Source organism: Pseudopipra pipra, chromosome 1, assembly GCF_036250125.1.
Source record: "Pseudopipra pipra isolate bDixPip1 chromosome 1, bDixPip1.hap1, whole genome shotgun sequence".
NCBI classification, from domain to species: domain Eukaryota; kingdom Metazoa; phylum Chordata; class Aves; order Passeriformes; family Pipridae; genus Pseudopipra; species Pseudopipra pipra.
The window spans coordinates 119,347,339-119,371,295 of record NC_087549.1 but is presented as its reverse complement, the minus strand read 5'-3'; the positions used below and the strand labels follow the sequence as shown (position 1 = coordinate 119,371,295).

The following is a 23,957-nucleotide window of genomic DNA, read 5'->3' as shown; positions in this document are numbered from 1 at the left end:
AAATCTGCAAAATCCATGGAATGCAAAAGGCTATGCATAAATGACTGTGGATGGGTAGGCAGTGAACAATTGAGAAAATAGGTAGTAATTCACTTTGTAAGTGAATAGACCAGAACAGAAAGAGCTGTAGGGTACTAGAAATTATCCCTTTGAACAGAAATTCTGATAAAAGGTTTCTCCCAGTGCTGCTGTTGAGATTGCTGACTGAAGAAAACTGGAATATTTCTTCATAAATAATAAAACTGATATATTAATTTAGATGGTATGACTGCAAGTATTTTGGAAATAGTTATAAATAAACACACAGGTGAACAAGAATCCCATTTTCTCCATTACTTTCATTATCACTTCTGACAGGCTTTCTGCCCATCTGGTACACACACTGCCAGCCTTTAGGACTGCATAAGCCCACTGTGGCAAATGTAATAGAAATGTGAGCAGGGGAAATAACCTCACCATTTCGTGATTTTCGAGCTCTCTGAAACAACGTGGTAAGTACTGTTGAATGCATACAGATTGGGTATGGATATGGATATGGGTATGGAATGATTAATACACAGATATTCCGCAATGAATAAAGTTCATGCTCCATGCTTTAATATTATATTACTTAAGTATTTGGTTGAATCTTATTGGAACAGTTGATTAGGTGTGAGGTACTTATGTAATTATGCTTCTTCATTTTGCTGCCTGAATAAGCTTTCTAATGTACACAGTTTGACATACACACGGTCCTTTATGAAGGACTCTCAAAGTACATCCTTTGTTAAACTCATACTCATTTAAAATATTTTTAAGCATCAGTTGCAAAATAGTTTCGCTAAATTTTCCTCTGGTCAGGCTGGATGTATTTGACCTTTTCTATGATTTCTAACATGACTGAGGATGTAGACCAGAGCAGGATCATTTATTTAGTGGTTTTAGAATTTTTGATTACATTGTTCAGAGCTTAAGGAGGGTAAAACTTAAGTATAATGATTATGAAGGGACTGTAAACACACACCATTTATACTACATTCTTAAAATAATAGAAGTACAAGTTTTGATGTTTTTATTGGTAATTGTTTGATTTAATAAGACACAGACAAAAATAAGAATCAAGCTATTAAACATATTCCACAATCTATTTCAGTAGGAAAAATATCTTCCGAACACAGAAACCTTTTCTGCTCAAAAAATTCCCAACTAAAACAATGGCCTGATTTAGAGAGGTGTTTCTCATCCACATCCATTTTTTTGTTGAGAGTTCAGTGCAGGTCTCTTAGTTCTGCACAAAAATGGACACTAATTCTGTGGTGTTATCTTAAAAGAGCAGGATGAAGAGATGAGATTTCTAGTTAAAAGGAAAAAGGGTCAGCTCAAACTATCAACACAGATCCTCAGATATGTTTTTCTTTGCCACTGGGATGCTGAAACGCTAACTTCATGATTACTGTTTGGAAAGAGGATAGAGTTAAGTCCTGTAGCTGCTGCTGGTAACACTATTGTTGTGAAGTGAAGCATCACACTTCTTGTCTTTTAAGTCCCTTTGATCCTTCTGTAAACATTGTTGATGGTCTCCTTCATTCATGATTTTGGTAATTTTTAAATTCTTCCTGACATTTTTATAGGGCTGCCCAATAATGTTTAAAGTTCTTACTGCCTTCTTTCAAGTGGTATCATTCTAATTTGCTTCTGTGCAGAAGTTACTGGCAAGTATTATTCAGCTGCACGTATCTGAATCTTTGGTACCAGAGAAAGATAACAGTTTGCACTGACATTTTTAAAATCTTCCAAATGGCCCCACAGATCTGTTCTGTATACATGTTTATTGCTCATAATATGACAGAAAAAGCACTGCAGAGCCACTTGGGTTTTTATTCATCTTCTTTTTCTAAGCAATTAACTTCCTGTTTTTATCACAGTACAGTTCATTTTCCCTGAAATGAATCACTCCAAAAAAGATAAGGAGCTTTAGGATTCAAAGCTGCCACTCATGCATACAGCTGTCATTTTACAAAATTCTAAGAAACTTGCAAGTATTTCTAATAAACACTATAAAAGGCAACTTATTTTTTCTTGTACTGTTTTCAGCTCTTTCATTTGAGTTACAGGATGTTATGTGAGCCTGAGGAAGGCAACCAAGAAAAGAATCACACTTCCAAAATATCTGAGGTTTTTCTATGAACTCTTTTCATGTGACCTGTCATCATCCGAAATTTAATACTCTATTCATCTAACCCTAAAATTAGAGCACTGAAGTATTAAATAAATTGCATTTTTCAGGTATCTGAATTGTCCTATCACATCAGAATAAGGAAGACATGTCCTCCAGTATTAACTGCAGTTAAACATTAAGGCACTAAAGTTTGTTAAACTTAATGGAAGTAAGAATAATTAAGGTCTTTAACTTTAGGCCTAAAAAATCCAACACACTGATCAAAAACTTGGCTGCTGTACACAGACACTAACTTATTCTGGGCACATTTTATGATGTCTAACTAAAAGAGGACATTTCATCATTGCATTTGTATTTCCAAATAAATGTTTGGCATTGGTAAGTATGAGCTGACAAGTATTTTGCTTAAAACATTTTAAAGAGATTTTAATAATAACAGTCAGGGAAAACATAAATGGGAATAAAAACCAACTCCAAGATGTGTACCATGTACAAAATACACGCTCTTTTTCAAAGGAATTTTTGCATGCATAATTTTTTTGGCATGGTTGTCGAGTATTTATTAGCTCTTTGGGTTTTGTATACCACTTCTCCTTGAGCAGAACTGTCAAGTTTAATGCTTAAAATCAGGTTCCTAAATCAGTAGAGCAGATGCCTGCCTATTTAATTGAAAATAATGGCATACATTAATTTTCTAACCTGTAGGGGTACTTATAACTAACTCCAAATCAGTCAGACTAGCTATGTAAATCACAGACAGTAACAGTTGTTTATACATGCTTGTGGGGACAATAGCATATGTTGTCAAATTTGATTCAATTAAAAAGTCTGTGCAATCAAAACCAGCATGATGCATGACACTTTTGTTCAGGATATTTTTGCTAAGAAATGAGGATTCTGATTGGCCATGTTTGTAAATTATTTTAGTAAAGAAAATAAACTGCTTCAGATTTTCCTTAGAAATGTTTCCTTCTTGGAAAATTTTTAACCAGCATATTTTCCAAATGGATAACTTGATTTTTCTTAACTTGAAACCTTTTATGTAGAAATTTACTTATAAAAATACAGTTTCTCCAAATCAAACCTTTCTTTTCAGTCAAAACCGTCTTTTCCTGTGGGGTTTTTTTAGTGAAAGTTTTAAAAATGTTTATATTGTTTGGCTCAAAAGTTTCCTCTCTGGCACACCTCTACGCCTGAAAGCTATTTACAGAATATTCAGCCAGAAACTGGGACCAGCCAACCATATTTGCCAGAATCAACCTCTAAGCAACTTTGCTCTTTGTTAAAAAGAGGGGTAGACTTAAATGGTTGATGGAGATGTAAACAAAACATAATGAGAAATAAATGGACCACAAATGCACCCTATTTCTCAATTCTGTGGAAGAGGAGAGGGCAGCAGGCAGGCTACGAAAGGAAATTTTCAAGGACTTTATTCCAGCAAGACTGACCCAGCCAGAAGAAAGCAGACACTAGAGTGCATTACAGATTCAAAATTCCTGTATTTGTTTATGGCAAGACAGCTCCAGAAACTGCAACTTCAGTTATTCCTGTCAGAAAGCCATAAGGGATACAAAGGGGTAGGGAACCATCTCAGTGCTGAGCACAAAATACTTTTAAACACATTTGGTGGACCTCATGTTAACATAGAGCTGAGTGTCACTCAACAGTAATGTGATAAAACACCAGGATGCCATGGGCTGCCAAAACATGATCTGATATTGTGCATTCAGCCCTTAGGCTGTAGACTCATTTCCTTAACTAAATAAGAGGGGACATCTGTTTTTGACAACAGAAGTAAAAAAGTCACTCCATTGATCTTTGCATTTGAGGGGGAAAAATATGTAGAAGAATAAATGTAACCCAAATGTTACTACCTTAAGAAGTTGTTAGTATGAGAAACGGACACATTCCTGGAGGCAATGAATCAAGTTAAATATCAGTTTTGATCACAACTCTCACAGAGAAAGTCCAACTTGTTGTACTGGCTTTAGGAAAAAAAGAATTTAGACATGTCACATTCCAGCTTACTCTCTCACAGAATCCCAGAATGGCTGAGGTAGGAAGGGACCACAGAAGTTCATCTTGCCCAACTCCCCTCTCAAGAAGGGCCACCTAACATGGGTGGCTGCTCAGGATTATGTCCAGATGGCTTCTGAATATCTCCAAGCATGGAGAATCCACAACCTGCTTGGGCAACCTGTGACATTGCTCAGTCACGGAACAAAAAAATGTTTCCTGATGCTCATACAGAGCCTCCTGTGTTTCAGTTTGTACCCACTGCCTCTGGCCTTGTCACTGGGCACCACTGAGAGCCTGGCTCTGTCCTCCCTTCAACAGGCATTTATGAGATCCCCTCTGAGCCTTCTCTTTTCTAGGCTGAATATTCCCAGCTCTCTCAGCCTTTCCTCGTAGGAGAGATGCTCCAGTCCCTTCATCAACTTTATAGTCCTTTGCTGGACTTTTTCCAGCACGTCCATGTCTCCCTAGTAATGGGGAGCCCAGCACTGGACACGATACTTCAGGTGTGATCCGTGACAATGACATTCCTGTTCATCCCGTGACACTGTTACAGTAATGCCCTCTGGTCTGTGAAAATCACTTTTTTGAATTCTATGTTGAAGAATGTGTTTTTATGTATGTATGGCATTTTCACTTTGCTTGGGAAGGGCATTAATTTCACCTGTTGCACCAACAGTAATTGATTTAAAACCACCTTTTTATAAAGAGATTGATGCATGGCAATATTCCAACAAAGGCAATTTCCCCAATGCTTAACAACATAATCTGTATAATTATTAGATTAAAAATGTAAACCAGTTCAGTCTGCTAAATAAAACAAAGATGTGAAATATTATGTTTTCAAGCATTCTGCCTCCAAAAAACAGCTGCAAATGAAGCAACTGTAAGACTGGAGAATTCTGATGCAACTACTGGGATTTCAGGAAGAACTCTGGGGTTTTCTACTCTACACGGAAAACAAGGTATCATGAAATTTACAGGAAAACAAAAACCAAACATTGTCTTGAGCAACAGAGAACAGACTTAAACAAACCTTTTCCTCTCAGATCTACTACAAATTCAATCTTCCTATATTAAAGGTCAGTCAAAAACTGAACTCAAGAAAATAGATTTTGGTAGCCTAAACCTTTTTCTAGCTGTTTAATCATAAAATGCTACATATTACAGTTCAAAGAATTCTTTTGAAAATTTACACCCTACTTTGTTTATCATATTTACTAATCCACTGAAAATTATCATAAGGACAACAAATCTGTTACAATGAGTATATTTTTGTCCAAAATTCTTGATGAAAACATTAATATTCTGATTTTGGGAAATTATTTACCTGCAAATCACATTAATCATTAATGGATTTTAATTGAGTATGAATATTATAATGGAAAATTCTCCTGTCTCCTATCGGAGAACTAAGGAGAACCCCAAGTTCTGGCCTGGATAAAAACTGCAAACGAAAGCTGGATATAAATCTCATTAACCACATAAAAAGAAAAGTTCAATACTGGTATATTTGTTTTTCTTCAACTCATGAGGACAAGCAGAGAGACATTAAGTTGTTGCTTTAGCTTTAAATTAAATCCAACATGTTTTAAATGGTCACAAACCAAAATTATAGCTTCGTGCTGACTAACCACAAAACACAACTTGTCTTTAGACAACATTAAAACATCTGGAAAAAGAATTAAACACTCTCATTCATGAACAAAAACTGAACAAAGTTGCATATAGTTGTGCATTTCATTAGAACATTTTGAATATCAAATTGAAAGCATGATGTGGCTATTAATAAAGATTCTGCTGTTTAAAATAAAAAAATGCTTAGATGTTCAGATTAAATTTCTGTGCAATATTTAGCTCTGAACACCTGAAGAATGCTGCAACATAGAAATCTGGATATTACAATTCCTATTTATTGAAATCAACAGGAAGTTACATGAGCATACATCTATGAAAAAAGAATGGAGAAAACCACTGTGCCTTCACCTTACAAAAAACACAACTTGTTACATCTACAATGTAACAGTTTTCTGATCAGCATAGAGACAATGGGAAATGTGTATATAGAATAAACAGGAACCCTTGTGTTCCATGGCATACGATGTTTATCAAAGTAGCGCTCCTAAAATATCTTTGCTGGGATGAGAATTTCTTTGGAACATGCCCATGATAAGAGCTGATTTTCTTGGATGAGAACAACCTGTTTAAATATTAGCTTCTTGTGACCAAATGAAAGGTCAGAGCTGTGTAAGAAATAGAACTGTGACTGCAGACTACAGATGCTACAGACACTGGGAATCCTCTGATGTATTAAGGAATTTCAGGGACAACAGATGGACATGTTTGGATCTGCTGAGCATTCAAGCTTCCCACTGAACTGTTTATTAACTTCAGGACTACAGTAAAAGTCTAACAAAGCAAACAAACTTACAGGACTTTTCTCCTCTTTTTCAGAGGCAACGGGTGCTTTCGCAGTTTCATTTCAGGTAGGATTATGGGATGGAAGCCATAATGGAGATGTCACTCAACAGAAATGGTTGAAATAGCTTATTTCTGCTTTGGTCATTAATGTGTGTTTAGGGAAACACTTCCAAGTGCTCAATGCATGTGAGAAATGTGTGTCTCTAACAAGTGATGAAGTGTGGCATTAAAATAGCTTAAAAAAGTTAAAAGAACCCACCGACTCTTTTCTGCTCATAGTTTTGCTTTGGGAACGAGAGCGGGAGATGGTGCTGAAAAAGGAATCCTTTTTTGATGCAGACAAAGGTGGAGATCCTGTAAATTCACGTCCTCCAGACAAGCTCTCTATGCTTGGAGATGAACTGATGTTTTTTGAACTTTGGCCTGTAAAGTAAGTATAAAATAATAAAAAGAGTTAATCAGTGGGCAGTTTCTTTTCCCTGTAAATACCTCCTTGTCTTAACTGACATTCACCAAGATTCAGAGATAACACAGAATGAAATGTTGAAGTGTGTCAGCATGCACTGAGAGACTGAAGGATTGTTCTCATATGGAACTTTAATTTTTGTATGAGAGAAGAATGCAAAATCTCAGTGTATATATAGATATATACACAACCACACACTATCTAGTATATATATATGTGTGTATATATATATATGCATATATATATGTATATATGCACAACACTATATATATATAAATACCATCTCAGCATATTTCCCTATTATATCCACAGACTGAAGACGTTCACGCGGCATGAGCAAAGTACCATCTCAGAGTAAAAAAAACAATCTGATCTCATCAACACTACAATGGAAAGAGTTTTTTTTTCTCAACAAATAAACTGTGGAACTTTGCAAAAAAGGCTAAGAACAAGACCTTCATATTCCAGTAATGGTGGGACACTGAAGATCTAGATGACAATATTTAGAATTACAGCAGGAAAAAGTAAGTCATGTTTGGGAAAGAATGTAAGCTCTCATGCATCAAATTTTAAGGCCATCTCCACCTAGAAGACATTTTGATGAAGTTTACTCAATAGTTACTTATTGTCATTTCATGGAGCTTTTAAAAAGAATCTAGCATTGTTCGCTGACATAGCAAAGACATCTGAGTAGAAGCCTTGGGGTGGTTCACCATGACAACGTATGCAGTCAGGCAGTCTTTGAGAAGGACCATTTCTTCTAGTTGAGGCCCACAAAGTATTTTTAAATATTCAAATTAAATTTTTTTTTCCATTAGAAGAAAAAAACCCAAACCAGTATGTCAGTTTTCATTGACTTTCATTAAGAAAATTTTGCTTTAGGACAGATGCTAGTTCTAAAAAATCTTTCTATCATGTGTATCATGAAGTCAAGCTAGAGTGACTCAGTGAAACTCTAGAGTTTTCCATTCTGGAAAAAAGTTAAAAACCCCATAAAACTAATGCTCAAGAATTCCTGTCTCTTGTTTGACAGCTATTCTGGTGAATCTGCTTATGTTCTCCCTTTTTCCTTTCCTTTGTTTTTGGTGTGCTTTCATGCTACCATCTAAAGCATCAAGCATGATCCTCTGCAACTAAATCATTCACATTTTCCCAAGGGAATAATACAAATTTATTTGAAATATCCTCTTTGAAAAAGATTGTTAAGTGCAAAGAGATTGAACTAGCAAAGAATAAAACATCACATGTTTAACACAAACAGACTAAAAAGGACAAAACCAAAGAAAGGATCTGGGTTTAATATTCTCAACATTTTCTAGAAGAAAATTGTCATATAAACTGCTTCCCATCTTCTCCTTCATTCTTTGTTGCCTTATTCTGATCACCTCTCCCATGATGCTCCTATTTTTTTTCCTGCTTCTCATGCTTCTGTGGGCCTTCCTGTCTGCCTCCTCCTCTTCTTCAGATCCCGCCATGTTGCCTCTTCTTCTGCAACTTCCTTATTCTTTTTTCTTCATATATTCTTTCCTTCCCACCAACTTCATTAACTGCATTTTTCTGTTTCTTCCCAGCCCTCCTCCAGTCACTTACTATCTACCCCTTAGTCTGAACAGCTTCCTTAAAAGTCCAGGAGATGGAGGCTGTTATAGATCTCACTTAACTTTTGCCTTCACATTTTATAAAGAAATGGGATACGCAATAATCAGGTATTTTGCAATTAATTCTACAGATGGAAAAGGAGAAAACACTGCATTACAAACAGCAGAAATAATCCAGTCACAAGGAAGTTTTTAGAAGATTTCTAATTTTAGGATAAAATCATGTCACTTGGCAACACCATTATCCTTACAGTTGCCTTTATGTCAGAAGGAGACTTTTTATGCATTTCATAGCGGCAATTTATAACGGAAGTGTGGTTCTGCAGTAGGTAAACTAAAAATAGTCTTGGAACAGATGGAATCACGTATTTTAGCAAATAAAGTATTTATAAAAGCAATTCATACAGCTAAGTCAGAGCAGCCAATAAAAATGCTAAACACACACAAAAAAATCTCTTCAGTGGACAGAGCAAAGTTCAATGAAAAAATATTTATTATGTATAAATCAGACTAAACAGCCTCTCTTTCCCAACCTAGTAAGAAGAAGATATCTTCCACATAGGATCAAGATTAGAAAACCCAAAAAACAATTAAAAAATGAGCAATGTGTATTTTTCACAGACTCTTCACTGCATGGCCTGCACTTAACGCACTTCAACTTGCAAATAAGCAGATTATGTGATAAAAGCTCACAGATAATATTGAGAGAAGGATACTTTAAGCATATTTGAGGAATCCAGGAACATGAAACAATGCACCTTGATAAAACAATGGACAAAATTATCTGTAAAGATTTTTTTTCTACATTCTGTCTTTCAGCTCTAACGAAAAAGATGTCCAAAATATAATAGGAAATTGAAAACACAGAAAACTGTCCTCATGGCCACTGCAAACAGCTACACTTCAAAAGATGGGTCACAGTTTAGAGGAACAAAATATCCAACTACTTGCATAACCAAAAAAGATTTTGTGGATGGAACAATACAACTGTCCTAAAAGGGAATTTGCTCAAATAACACCAAGAACTTTGAATGATCTGGCTTTATGGTCTAAAAATATATATAATGAATATGAAAAATAAGAGCAGTACAAGATATAGAACCAGAGGTGATAAAAATACTATACCTGTATGTTTTATACCCAAGTAAGAAGAAAGGTTAGGATGCACCTGATTCTTCTGCATGAATAAGAAAATATGGGGAAATTATCATTAAGAAACACTAATTTTTTATTCTGAATTCAATCCCATGAACAGTGCTGCGACACGGATTATTGGAGGATGTGATTAAGAATTAAGCAAGAACAGCAGTTATGAATAATTAGTGTGTTGCAAGTCATAAAGCAGAATTCTTGGATTGTAATAGGCTTCTCTAATTTCTAGAGGAGTCAACATTTTTACAACTGTAAATAAGAAAGCTGTTTTCCTTAATCAAAAAAAAAGAACAACCAAAACCCCAAAGATATCTATGATTTTCCCAACACAGAAGTTTAATGAACCACAGAATATTCTGAGTTGGAAGGGATCCACAAGGATCACTGAATCCAACTCGTAAGTGAAGCTGCTGTAAGAACATTTAACTGAGTCAACATGTTGCTTCTGAAGTCCTTCAGATGTATTATGTGTGCACCGATTTCTGAGGCATTAACAGTCCTCACATAACTTCGGAAATAACACTGTAGCACCAACGCAGAGATTTCAGGATCTTCAGAGTATGACACAAATGTCATTTGTACCTTCTGTATTGTGGGTCTTACTGATTCTAAATCTTTCTTAATAAGCAGCATGGTACATTCTTCTCAGTCAACAGTTTCACAAGAAGGTAATTTGATAGACTTCTTAATTTAGGATTATTCCTCAAAAGAAAAAAAATCTGCTCATTGTGTCAATCTCAGATAAATACATTACAGCTTCTTAAAAGAAGATTAGAGAAATCTAACACCTGAATACCTCTGAGCATATACCAGAAGGTCCTAATGTCTATATAAAACAGGCTGAAGAAACCCCATAAGCATGGAAATCAAATACATGCTTTATGAAACACACAGAACAAATACCTAAGGATCCCTGACATACGCAGTAGTTAGAACACATTACTGTGTAGGATGTCTCAAAAATATATACGTGCCTGCTAAAATGCATAAATAGTTCACAGTAACGATGCATAGGATTTCATACCCTAAAAATACATCAATTTCTGAGGCAAAAAGGAGCAACTTTACCTCCATGTGCTGGCTTCTAAGTGGCTCAGTACTTGCCAGTTGCTAATGATCCTGGGGATGACCCCAGAGTTACAAACGCTCTGCCTCAAAACCATTTGGAAAACTACAGAGTGGTAGTGGCAAAAGGAACAGACCTGTTGGTATTGAAGGGTAGAGGGTGGAGATATGTAATATCTTGAATAGAGGAAGGAAAATTTAAATGTAATGTGATCAATAATAAGATCTTATAATACAGTTAAAGGTGATGAGAGGTGTGGAGAAGACTTACAATGAAAGGAAAGTGAGCTTCGGGTCTTACTAAGTTTGAGTAAGTTATGGGGGAGATAACCATGAACCTTGGAGATCCCTAGTAAACTATATGAAAAAATCAAAGAAAGATGTACAAAAGACATATAAGAAACTGATGACTCGTTCTATTTGGTCCCTCCAGAGGAAAAGAATAGCTTTCATAGTTATAAGGAGAGCAAGGACAAAGATACCAAGAAGAACTGAAGTGCGGCACTATATATAATTCAAAACCATTCAGATCTGCTCATCTATTTGCCACAGTCAGAATGTAGGGTATTAAAATTTGCAAAAAGAATGAGATGAGTTTTATAAAACTTTTCAGATAAATTGGTTTCCCTTTTCCTCCTACAGTGAAATTGGAACGAGGGCTTCCAGCACTTTTGAAATTCATTCAAACCATGTCATCACGCAAATCCATATGCTTTTTATTTCAACCAAGGTAGGTAAGTTCCTTGTCAGACAAGTGCATTAAAGTAGATGTCCGGCTCAAAATACCCGCCTCAAATATAACAAGAGGGATGTAATGCAGCTGAAAGAGACGCTGGTGGTGGAATCGCTCCTCCGTGCCAGAGTGTGAAATGGGCTACAAAGCACACACAGATTTTTAATGCAGACGGATGCTGGCGCACAGCGGATGCAAGTGAAGGGACACACACACACACACGCACACACATACGCACACATACACGCACTCACACACACACGCAGGGGGACCGGGGAGGGATGAAGCGGAGCTGCCGCTCTCTCCCTACACAACAGTGCCGCTCGGTGGATGGACAATGGCAGTGATCGCAGCCGCCGCGGCGGGCGGGGGCACCGCGGCGCCCCGGGGCCTACCTGTGAGGGCCGGGGGGAGCTGCTGCGCCGGCCCCGGCGCCGCCTCGCCCGCCTCGCCTGGCAAACAAACAACAGCGTTAGCGGGGCCCCGCCGCCGCAGCTCCACTAGGGAAGAGCCGCAGCTTTGGGGGGTTCAGCCGAAGGACCCTGCTTTGAACAGAAAGGACATTGTGACAGAGCGGTGTGGGGGCAGGCAAAAGGAGACGGGAAGGTTTGATAACCAGTGCGCCATAGGCTGCAACCCCTCAGTGCTTTTAAGAGACTGATTTAAATCAAAATCTAAACTTTAACAAACAATCAAAACCATTTTGTTGCTGGTACTTGAACACTGACAGTGTAATTTTGCTATTTCGGAGCATCAGAGAATGCCTGAGGTTGGAAGGGACCACTACAAGTCACCTGATCCAAGCCCCCTGCTCAAGCAGGGTCCTCTAGAGCACACTACTCAGGATTATGTCCAGATGGCTTTTGAGTATCTCCAGTGAGGGAGACTACACAACCTCTCTGAGCAATCTGTTCCAGTGTTTGTCACCCTCACAGTAAAGTTCTTCCTTGTGTTCAGGTGGAACTTCCTGTGCATCAGTTTCTGCCCATTGCCTTGTGTCCTATTGCTTGGCACCACGGAGCAGAGCCTCTCTGTCCACTTGACACTCCCCCTTGAGATTCTTAATATATATTGGCGAGGTCCCCTCTCTATCTTCTCCAGGCTAAACAGTTTCAGCTCCCTCAGCCTTTGCTTGTAAGGGAGGTGCTCCAGTCCCCTAATGTTCTTTGTAGCCCCCCCCACTGGACTTGCTCCATGAGCTCCATGTCTCTCTTGTACTGAGGAGCTCAGAACCTGTATTCTTATTGCCGAAAAAATTTCATAATTTCCTAAGAATATGTATATTTGTATGTTTTTTAAAATGGAAAAAAATGCATTTGTCAATCTGTGTTTTATTCCTGTAATTTTTACTCAGTTCTGCTATCAGTAAGGACAATTTCTTTATCCTTCTAAAAAGCATAATCATTTTCTAGAGGCAGTTCATAAATAATTCTAAATAGGGAGATCATTTGTTTAGGGCATATTTGGTGACTGTGGAAGTTCTCTTTGTGTTACAACAAATACCACGGTAGTATCAACTCATAAAAACAAACAGTAGCCTGGTAACTCTTTAAATTGCTGATCACAGTTTTGGCAGAACTTCATCTTCAAACTGGTCATCTAATGTGTCCTTGTGATAAAGCTGCATTCAAATCAAAAGCTTTTTGGGTTTCATCATGAAAGGTCCTAAAAGGAGAATTGTACCTGGCACTATCAGGGAAGACGTGAAAGAGAAATACTTTCTTTTCTGGCAACACATTGCCATTTGGTAATCAAAGAGTGTCCAATTTCTGAATGATCAAGCATCCAGCGGAACACAAAGGGTAACAATTCTTTTTTCCAATATTTTTCCATTATCAATATTTTTGTCTTTCAAAATAACAAATTCAGCTGATAATCCAATGAAGTCAAGATCTGAATTCAACTTTTGTGCCAATGAATTACTTCAGTGTGCATGATCAAAAGAATATTTTAATTCCTTTTCTGTTAGCGGGCTACCTTGCATAAGTAATCAGCAATGATACCCGATCTTATTCTGTGCTGAGGACAGGCTGAATGGGATTAATACATTAATAGGAGGAACTGAATTTCCAATTAGGTGTCTGGATACTTAGTGTAACTGTGATTTGTAATGCTGAAGACTCATCTAGAATTCCAGGCTTGCAATTATGTGTTGTTTTTTTTTTTTTCTTCTCAGTCTCCTGTTTTTCATTTACATTATCTAAATTATATCCATTTTTTCTTACAGAAATTCAGCAAGTATCAAAAATTTGTAATGAGAAATAATTTCAAGTGATTATGTAAACCAACCATTCCTCATATAGAATACAGCAGCACAAATGATACCTGTCACTGCTGTGGCTTTGTGAGTGTTAATTGTCTAAACAGAGCTGTTAAAACTGGGATAAGATTATTTTGCCAGTCCTGCAAGATATTTTGTTACCAAGGACTTCTTCACACTTAAAAAAAAAGTAGATCAGGCAATTAATTTAATCTCTTCAAATTTAAAACTCTCTACATATTAATATAAATTATCAGCACTACTTGAGCATTCAAAACCTAAAAGGACCCATACAATATGAGAAAAAATGGATAACTTATGGCTTGATGCCTGTTAGATTTACAGCACTTCAGCCTGTTATACTGTCCAGCTGAGCATCTGTGTTAGATCAACCAGAAGCACAAATGTCTATCAATTTAAATCCTAAATCCATGCCTCTGCCTACCTCAGCTAAATAATCAAGCTCCGGGAGGTTGAGTAGAGCTGAAAACACAGTGAAGAACAAGAACATAAGACAATTAGCGACAGCTAGTTAGTAACTTGGGAACCTTATATTTCCAAACCATGCCAAATAGCATTTACATACTCAAAAGCTACAACAGAATCCAGTGCTAGAAAAAAAGCAGAAGCTAAAAAGGCATGTAAAAAGTTCAGCACAAATATAAGTAGAATGAGAGCTTCTAAATTCTAAATCTTAATGCCTGGGATGGAAGTACCAGAAGCTTCTCGTAGCTATGGGGAGTGCCCTCATTCACTGGAGGTGCTGTACATCTCTTTCTTTAGGTGGTGATACTGTTCTTCTCCACAGAACTGCAAAGACTTATTCTTGCAGGTGTGATGGATACGGTGCTGAGCTGTATACGAAGGCATCTGTATCATGCTTCAAAAGGCTTTTTAGCCTTTCTCTGCCACAGTGTCATTGCAAATAGGGATTTTTTTTTTGCTAAACTATTCCTACATTTAAACTTACTGCAGAGGGAATTCAGCCTCTAAAAGACTTTACATTTCCTTTGTTATTTTGTGTGTCTCTTTAAAAATATAAATTATGGCACTTGTAAACACAGTTACCAGCCATCATTTAAAATTTCTGTCCAACTATGGGCAAAATACTAGTTAACTGTACAGGTCTGGAATAACAAGCATGGCACAAATATGTAAAACAAAACTCACTGTCATCTCAACCTATTAAAGAAAAAGTATATTTACATTTTGTTGCCCCTAAATTACTTCTGCAAGGGTTGTACCAAATGTGGATAGACAGAGTATGGTGAGAGGAAGCTGCAAGTACTGAAGTGTTTCAGTATGTTTTATTTCCTCTTACCATGAAAATGCTTTGCGCCCTACATCATAAGTTCTTTGTAACTTTACCAAATCATCATATTCCTGTTGATAGAGAAGTATGTGCATGGCTTGTACATGACAATGACCAAATATAACTACAATTTTTTATTCTGATTCTTGTATGGGAAGTGTCAGGTGCATTTCCTAATGATGCAACATATTAATTGGCACATACAAGTATAAAAAGGGTCATCCCTGACCAGCCAGATCACGATTAAGCTACAATTAATTCCACCTATAGAAGTTGCTTCAAATTGTACGCTTTTATTATATTAAACAGGGAAAGAAAATAACCACTTGAGGACCACTTTTCAACTCAAAAGGGAAAAAAAGAATATCGTGATAAGGGAATTATGGAAAATGTTTTTAAAAAAGCAAACAAAAGGTCTCTCCAAAACCGTGTAAATAATTTTGTTCTACGCCTAATTTTACCTCCATTGTTGTGAACAGGATTTGCATCAAAGATTCACTGCACTTCAGTTTCACATCTGTGCTGTAAAACCCTTGCTGGAGCAATTTCTGAGATTATTCTATGATTCTGACAGAAGCTGCATCTCTGGATTTTGCCAAGCAGCTGCAGTGGTCCTCACAGAAGTGCCTGTATATCTGTTGCTTCAAGAGAACGGCTGTACCTTTCATTTCTGCTCCCTCAGTGTCTGCTGGGGATGCAATGCATCATGGAAGGACTAACTTTGGATCATATGGTTGCCAGAGGAAAGACAAAGAACACCAACTTCAGCTACAAAGTGTTATTTCCCTTCTCTTACACTTTTAAATCCACTGAAAAAAAATGGTGCAATCCTATGTAATGGTTCAGGGCAACCAGCACCAGCCCACAAACTCATAACCATGACTTGGGATGAGTTGCTGGAAGCAGCAGATACTGTTGTGCTCTACATACTCCTTGTAAAGCACATACTGCCATAGGCTGGCTGAAGATGAAAAGCAGTAAAAAATACCCTGAGCATGGCAGAGTATAGGAAACAACTACCAAAGCTGAGCTTTTGAGTTTGTGGTTTGAATAAGCTGCTCCCAAGAAATATAAAAAGAAAGGCTCAAGAAAAAGAAGCAGTGTTTACTAAATAAAGTGCAGAGGGTCATCACAAATTATTAAAAGACAAATTCATGTTATTGGTCAAATAACTTCTTACATAAGCTCCACACTTTCTAAAGGGAGTAAGAATCTGTTTATTAAGAATTACTATGGAATTGACCTTACTTCCTTCACTTGTATTTAGCTAATATTTTTATGCATGGGATTTGTGCCAATAACCTGGAAAAACATATATGAAATTAGCCTTACAGTTAAAAATAGGTTGCATTTGAAAAACCAAAAAAATTAATTGGCTCATGTTTACACTAACAATGTAGCTTGTTGGTATGTCTGATGCAGCTTCTGGTTAGTATTTTTTTAAAGGTTTAAAACTTCTTACAGTATTTGCACACTCTTAAGATAGCATCTAATTCTGTATGACACTGCAAATGTACTGTTGTACTTGGCACAGGTAGCCTGCCTAACAAAATACTTTTTTTTTGCTGTTTCCTCCAAATATGTACACGCTGAAATAAAAATCAAAAAAATACTTTCTTAAGGCCTTAAGACGTATGATAAAGCTTCCCTCTGTCACGGCACTGTCACACGTTTCTCCTTTACCTTTGCCCAGCTGAACTGGCATGCTTTCAGACTTCATCATCCTCTGCTGCTGCGACTGGTGCTGCTGGTGCTGCTGGTGGTGATGATGGTGCTGGGGGGCTTCCACTGTACTCCTGATGGGCATGGAAGTGGGAGGAAAGCTGCTCCCCCCTGTAGGAGTGCCCACAGCCCCACCTGAAGCCATAGCTGGAGCAATGAGCTTTCGGCCAAAATTCAGTAAGCTGTTGGACACTTTGTTAATGTTCAGAGGGGCAGCCTTAGCACTGGCGCTGAGAAAAGAAGAGAAATCATCACATCATTGCCAATGGTTTAAACAGACACAGCCATACATGTATCAGTCTTCAAAAATGGGAGGAAAAAATTTAAGATTTTAATGTTATGAAGAGGGTGTTTTACTACAGTTATACTGGAATACACGCAGAGACCATAGAGACTGTGAATTTTTCACAACCAGTAGTGACAAATTTTTCTGGTCCTTTCTCCCTGAAAAATGCAGACCAACTCCAAACAAAGTGAGTTTGCACCAATTTTCTAAATTTTGCTTTTAAAATGACATAATTTACATAGTTTACATAATTTACATAATTTAAATTAAATTACATAAAAAAAAAGAAAGAGTGACAAAAAGCAAACCAGGCTTTACAAAATTGAAAACTTTATAATTGATTTTTTGTACTCTTACTCAAAGACTGCTTCAATATTTACTTCTGCTAGATTAAATTCTCTCAAATGGTTAAATTTACTCAAACCCAAACACTTCTTTCAGCAAGAAAAACCAACAGTAGACTGTACTTTTAGGTTGGCAGAGCTAGATGTCCCTTGCTCTTAGTTCGCTTTCTGCCCAGCCCAATCATTTCAAGCCAAGCACTTTTTCATGAGAATCCTGATTTCTAAAGTGATTTTGCTGAAGGACTGCTTAAGGATATAACACATATACTGAATTATGATCCTTATCATTGTTATATTTTTAACTACAGTGGCTATTTAATTCACTTCAGTTATATGCAACATTAAGAATGAGGAAATTGTCGAACCATTTAATCTGTCTAAAATAAAGAGGCAAAGAACCTTCTAATTCCCAGAAGAAGTGTTCGGATAACCCACGGATCAGCAAAGCCCTTTTTATTTGTTCATGCAATAATTTCCTGTTTTATATAATTAATGCTTGAAATACCCTTCACAGAAATATATCAGAATCACAAAGACCTTTTCACTCTTGAGGTTTTATTTTGATGATTTGTACTTCCATGATATAAATAGCCGTCTTTTAAAAATGTGAAGAAATGTAATTAAAAGCAATACAACCGCTGTACTGTGGAAAAAAATTGCTTTGCAATGTTTTGGGGAAGTTTAACTAAAAATAAACTACAAATGAATTAATATGGGTGACTTGTAACTTGTACAAGCACCTGGAAAAGTAATTTTGATTTTGCTTTTCATATAATTTCTCTATTTGTCTCCAGAGATGTTTTTTTTAGCATACACAATACAAATGCGCACACACACACACACATAAAGCACATCCAGAAAATAACAACAGCTGAGTTGTTTAGACTCAGAATAGATACTCAGAATAGACAGAATAGGAGAGATATCAGAAGGAAGTATTTGAGCCTGCACACTCACGAGATACAGCTCCAAGCTGTATGGGGCATTTCTGCCATAAACTGGTGATGAAGAAAGATGGTACTTGGCATTTTTTTGGAAGACCAGCAGTGCAGAGACTGGGGTCAAGTGTTACTTCCCAATTTGTGGAAGCTGAGAAGGAATGATGCTGAATAATAATTACCGGATGTTTCTGCATCTCCCCATTTTATTGACTGCTGCCAGTATTACAAAAAGTCTTCCTGTAGTCACCTGAGAATGACTGACAAAGTTACAGCATCGCAGAACTATAAAATACTCTTAAAGATGCCCAAACAGTTTCAAAAGCAAACTGAAGAGTTGTGAGAGGCTGAAATGTTAAAGGTAATGATTTAAAAAAACCCAGCCATTCAAAAGCAGCAAGTGCTTTGCTTAGGCCAAGGTTTGCACCCTACAATTGAAAGGGAGGAGGAGAGGTCTGAGTGTGGTGGTGAAACCTCTGATCTGCATAAGAACAGCGCAGGTGCAGAAAGGGTTAGTATCCATCCTGGAGGATGACCATAACAAACCAACCTTTGTTTTGCAACAAGCTGGTTTTTCAGAAGCAGATCCTGTGGAGATAATGCTTTTTATCATGCTAATTTCCTCTCTTTCACAAGTGGCTCAGGTATAAAAATACCCCTGCCCCCAGGTGATTCACACATAAGCCTGAAGGTATTCAGCCCTTCTGATGGGGCATAACTGGGTCAACTCTGCTGATGTGAGAGGCAGCTGTAATGTCTCAGAAGGTGTCTAAAGCCATCAAAGACCCCCAAAGCACCCCCAAACTAATTTCTGGGGCCTTCCACCAGACAACTAAGCATGATCCACAGTGTTGCAACAGTCAGTGTAAAACTGCCCCCCCCCTAGGGGAGGTACCTGGGTGTTCCCACTTGAACCTTAACATATATTAATCCATTGAACTTTGTGTTTCGTGGGCTTCCCCTGCCCCGATGGATCAAGACTGTGACCATCATCTCAACCAACAGACATTGAAATTGCATGAATCAAGTCTTGTTGCTGGATTCATGGGTGGTGATATCTTTCTTCTCTGCTAGTTACTGTTATCCTTTCTCTTTCTTTCTTTTCCTTATATATATTTTCTTAAGTGATATCTTTATATTTTATATTGTTGCATTTCTATAGACAATAACCTAAACACCTATATACCTCCTTTCCTTTGCAACCAAATAGTTCTAAAATAAACTTGCTATCTATCTATCTGTTTATCTATCTATGTATCTATCTACCATTCACTGTGGTTCAACTCCAATCTGCCCCAAGGCATCTATTAACAAGAACCTCAGTTATCCCACCTTCATGGGTCATAACAATAGTGCCAATGATTTTAAAGAAGAGGGCATGGTTAAATATTTGTTACTCTTAAATTTTACTCTGCTACTACACAGCAGATTCAGTTATTTATCAGTTCCCCAAGATGTTGCTCAGATACTTTAGTTAAAAAAAAAAAAAAGGGATTTTTTTCTATTCCATCTCATATATGTGGCATCAGAAGAGTCAGCACAGGGCCTTTTGTTTAATGCCTTCTCTATTCCAGAAAGAAAACTATTGAGGCTTTGAAGGTGGAAAAAGAAATATCAAATTCTGGCTTAGCAGGTATCAACCAGTGATGAACAGTTGCAATAAATCTAATTACATCACTGATTTTGGGAGTCATACCAGCAATGACTTGGTTGAGATTTAGAATCCAAACTTCAGTATATTTGGCATATTTTTTCTCTTAGTCTACCGAAACCAATCAGTAGACTGATTGGTCTGATCAGTCTCCCAGTTGGAGATTGGGGTGGTACGTATCACTCATTCTCCTGAAACATCACCTCAGAAGGAAGATAATGGCTTGCACATTGAGTCGTAGGTTTGTGTTGTCTCTAGGTCTAGAACCTTGACAATCACTAAAAAGACCCCTTGACTGTGCACAAGAAATTATATTTACTAAATCATTTTCTCTGACAGGCTACCCAAGCAACAAAGCCACTGGAAACTTTGAGACTGCACCACTGGAATCATGGTGGTCCACAGATGCAGGAGACAAAGCTTATAAAGAAGCTCATGTATATTTGTGTCCACCAGCTTCTTTCTTTTTTTTTTTCAGCTATATTATGCTTAATAAAAAGTGGCAGTTTTCCTTCTACACCGCTTAATTTGCTGCTTTGACACATATGTACACCAGGACAAGTCACAAGCATTGAGGCCATGTTGCCGAGAACACAGCTGCGCTGGGCAGGGCACGTCTCCAGGATGAAGGACCACTGCCTCCCTAAGATCCTGCTTTATGGTGAACTTGCCACTGGCTGCCGCATGAGAGGAGCCCTGAAGAAAAGATACAAGGACTCCCTGAAACAACATCTCAACCTTGGCCGTATTGATCAACATAACTGGTCTACTCTGGCCTCCAATCGGGAGGCCTGGAGACACACCATCTATAACGCTGCTGCTTCCTTTGAGAACGCACATAGGATCACTCTCGAGGAGAAAAGACAACGCAGAAAGAACCGTGTCTTGCAGAATATACCACCTAAGGAGTCTTTCTGCTGTGCCTTTTGCAATCGGACATGTCTATCTCGTATTGGTCTCATAAGCCACCAGCGTGCTTGCAACAAACGTGGATAGAGCCTTTCCCAAATCTTCGTTCGCGAAGCCTAGCCATGATGATGATTCATATGGTTGGAAGGAGACTTTTTGAGAAACTTCACTTTACAGGAATAATAAACATCAAAACTCTCTAAGTCTTTGTATCTGACACATGATTTTAAAAAATGCTTTCAACAGTACCCTGCAAGCATCTTTTATAATTACTTGATAACTAGAAAGGATAGTTATTGCAGCTCCTAATACCTGTGGTGTGATTTGGCTGTGCTATGAACTGATACTGCTAATGATCAGCTCAGAACACATACAAACACATGAAAATTAAATAATGATGCTATCTAAATACCTTCTCAAGAGGTGGTTTTATGAAATATATTGTAAAGTAAAATCTGTGCAATTTCTCTGAATCACAGCTTCAGAAAAAGAACAGTGAGGAGTCACATCTCTGGAGAAGTTACAATAAACTGAGACAAAGTTCTGGAAAATAAGAATAATGTGCCTACTTCTTACATCTAAATGTCTGATATATTAATGCAAAGGATGATTACAGCCATTAAACATGGATCAATGTCTACATTTTAGCCATCTAAATGTACCAGACATGCACAACAATTACAAGAAAAATACTGATTGATTATGTTGTAGAGTTATCAGCAGATGCATTTAAAAGTAAGGCATCAGTTTAAAAATACGAGTATCAAGGAGACGTGAATTCCATCTATGAAGCAAACAATTTTGTTTCATCACAATAAGCATCATTGACCTTGACTGTGAATGGTGTATTTTTAAACTAGCAGTAGGAAGATGATTCAATCTCTGCAGTTTTCTGCTAAGATGGAAATGCTTTGTTTTAAGGAAGCCTTATTCAAAGGCATTTCTCTTTTCAGTAAGTAATCATTATGAGAGATGAGAGATAAATATGTGAATATGACCGATTAAAAAGTTTTATATGTGATAAAATAAGCAATATATATTAGAGATTTACCAAGATATTTTAAACATATCGTTGAGCCTGTGGAATTGAAGATGAAAAAGACTTGGTAGTTGATTTAATCCATCTCTGCTCACTGCAGAAACATTTCCTAGTTTTACATCTTCCGGTTGGCTCTTTAGTCCAGTATTAAACAGATTTACCACATTTGACCTACTCTAAATGTTCCTGTTTTGAGATAAATTTATCCCAGCTATTATTCTGTCTGAACTATTCTAAACAACTTAACTCTGAGATTAGCTCAGTTGCTCAGAGTATGGTGCTAATAACACCAAGGTCACAGTTTTGATCCCCTTAGGGGCCAATCACTTAACAGTTGGACTTGATGATCCTTGTGCTGGGTCCCTTCCAACTCAGAATATTCTGTGACTCGGAATTCTGATTTATCAATAACTTCACATCTCCTTTGGTGGGAATTCTGTGTATATGTGTACAGTTAACTTGTATTTCTACATAGATTTAACTGACTTAATTTTTTTTTTTAGAATTTAGGTTTCCAACAGGTGTTATTCTTATTTAGGCTTTGTGATTTACTTATTTTTTTCAAAATCCTTGAAACATTTCTTTTTGAATCTTCAAACAACTTATTCGTCCAGTTTAAGCAACTTTTGAGAGAATTTTTCAAAAGAGTAAGTATGTAAAATATGAAAATGCAATAGAATGCAGTAATTTTTGACACTTGTCCCTAACTTTAAAGCCTGATTTAAAAGAAAAAGATGCTTTTGCAGTCACTCTACTCAGCTTTAATTTCTGCTCCTTTGTCCATTTTTAAAAGCTTTTCGATCTACTCCATTTTAATTTTAGCTGGCTTTTAATGTAGTGCATTAAATAGAATGTGACAGAGGTGCAAAGATCCAAAAGCCAGCAGGTTCCCATGTATCAGCAGGCATAGGATATGGGTGGGTCCAGATGCAATCCAAGAAACTGCCTGTAATAGCAGTTTCAGTTGAAGCATTAGGTCTTGTGCTGGCTTGCCCTGCAGCCACCAGCCATCAGCAATTGGCACCCACCTTGTGGCCACCCAGATGATATGATCTTGACAAGGAATTTTAGCATTATTGATACAAACCATTTCTAAAAGAAGGGAGGAAAAGTTTTGAAAATATTACTTCAAGCTGGATTTACATTAATTCAACTTAACTTAGCTTCTGGTACGTGGATACTCCAGATTGCGATCAGACGTGCTATCAGAACTAGTTCAGCTACAGAACTCACAATGGCAATGTTTTACCCCCTGCTTTTACTACACATGTCATTGTGTGCCAATGTCCTTAGCCTTAAAAAAATGCCAGCGAGTGACTGCAATGCTATCTGTAAAACCTGAATTTTTTCGCTCAGTAATAGGCAAGGGACAGATTCAAAATAAATGTCATGAAATAAAAGCATGTGCTTCTAATACTGCTTATATAATTCCTGTTTGGGATAAACGTGACTGCTGAAACATTTTGTTTATGTAAGGTCTTAGTTCGGTGAACACATATTTAGAAATAGCTTACCGTGTTTTGTTCATCAAGTCTGCTCCACGTGCTTTGTAATAATCTAAATTTTGTTGGAACTGATGAGTCACTGGTCTTGGATTTCGCTAAAAAATAAAAAAATACCTCATTGCAACTTTCAGGGAGATTTAAAGCAGAGACATGAAATATGTTTATTAATGAGTACTAGAAACTTAAGAACATTTTCTTTTCCCAGGACCTTGGTTTCTCAAGGCAGTAATGTCAGTTACATTGAAGTGAAGACTTAAAATACTTGAAATAATGGTTACCAGTAAGTCCATTCCATGCTCATAGAAAAAAAAAAATTAGTGTTCTTCCACACAGCGATGAGGCTGTTGGCCGTAGTGGTAACATTGCTAATTAAATCAATAAT

General features: G+C 37.2%; 1 protein-coding gene across 4 annotated transcripts in view; it reads right to left on the bottom strand.

The window, feature by feature from the left end:
• The window catches only part of TBC1D5 (TBC1 domain family member 5), a 319,471-nt gene that overhangs the window by 34,892 nt on the left and 260,622 nt on the right, over nucleotides 1-23,957 (bottom strand). For 3 of the 4 annotated variants that reach the window (XM_064673504.1, XM_064673496.1, XM_064673515.1), the window contains 4 exons: nucleotides 23,585-23,670; nucleotides 16,865-17,133; nucleotides 12,005-12,061; nucleotides 6,855-7,018 (listed from right to left, as the gene is read on the bottom strand). In XM_064673504.1, the coding sequence (XP_064529574.1) occupies nucleotides 6,855-7,018; nucleotides 12,005-12,061; nucleotides 16,865-17,133; nucleotides 23,585-23,670 (576 nt within the window). The remainder of the gene's footprint in view (nucleotides 1-6,854; nucleotides 7,019-12,004; nucleotides 12,062-16,864; nucleotides 17,134-23,584; nucleotides 23,671-23,957) is intronic. The other variant, XM_064673525.1, reaches the window with a different exon arrangement.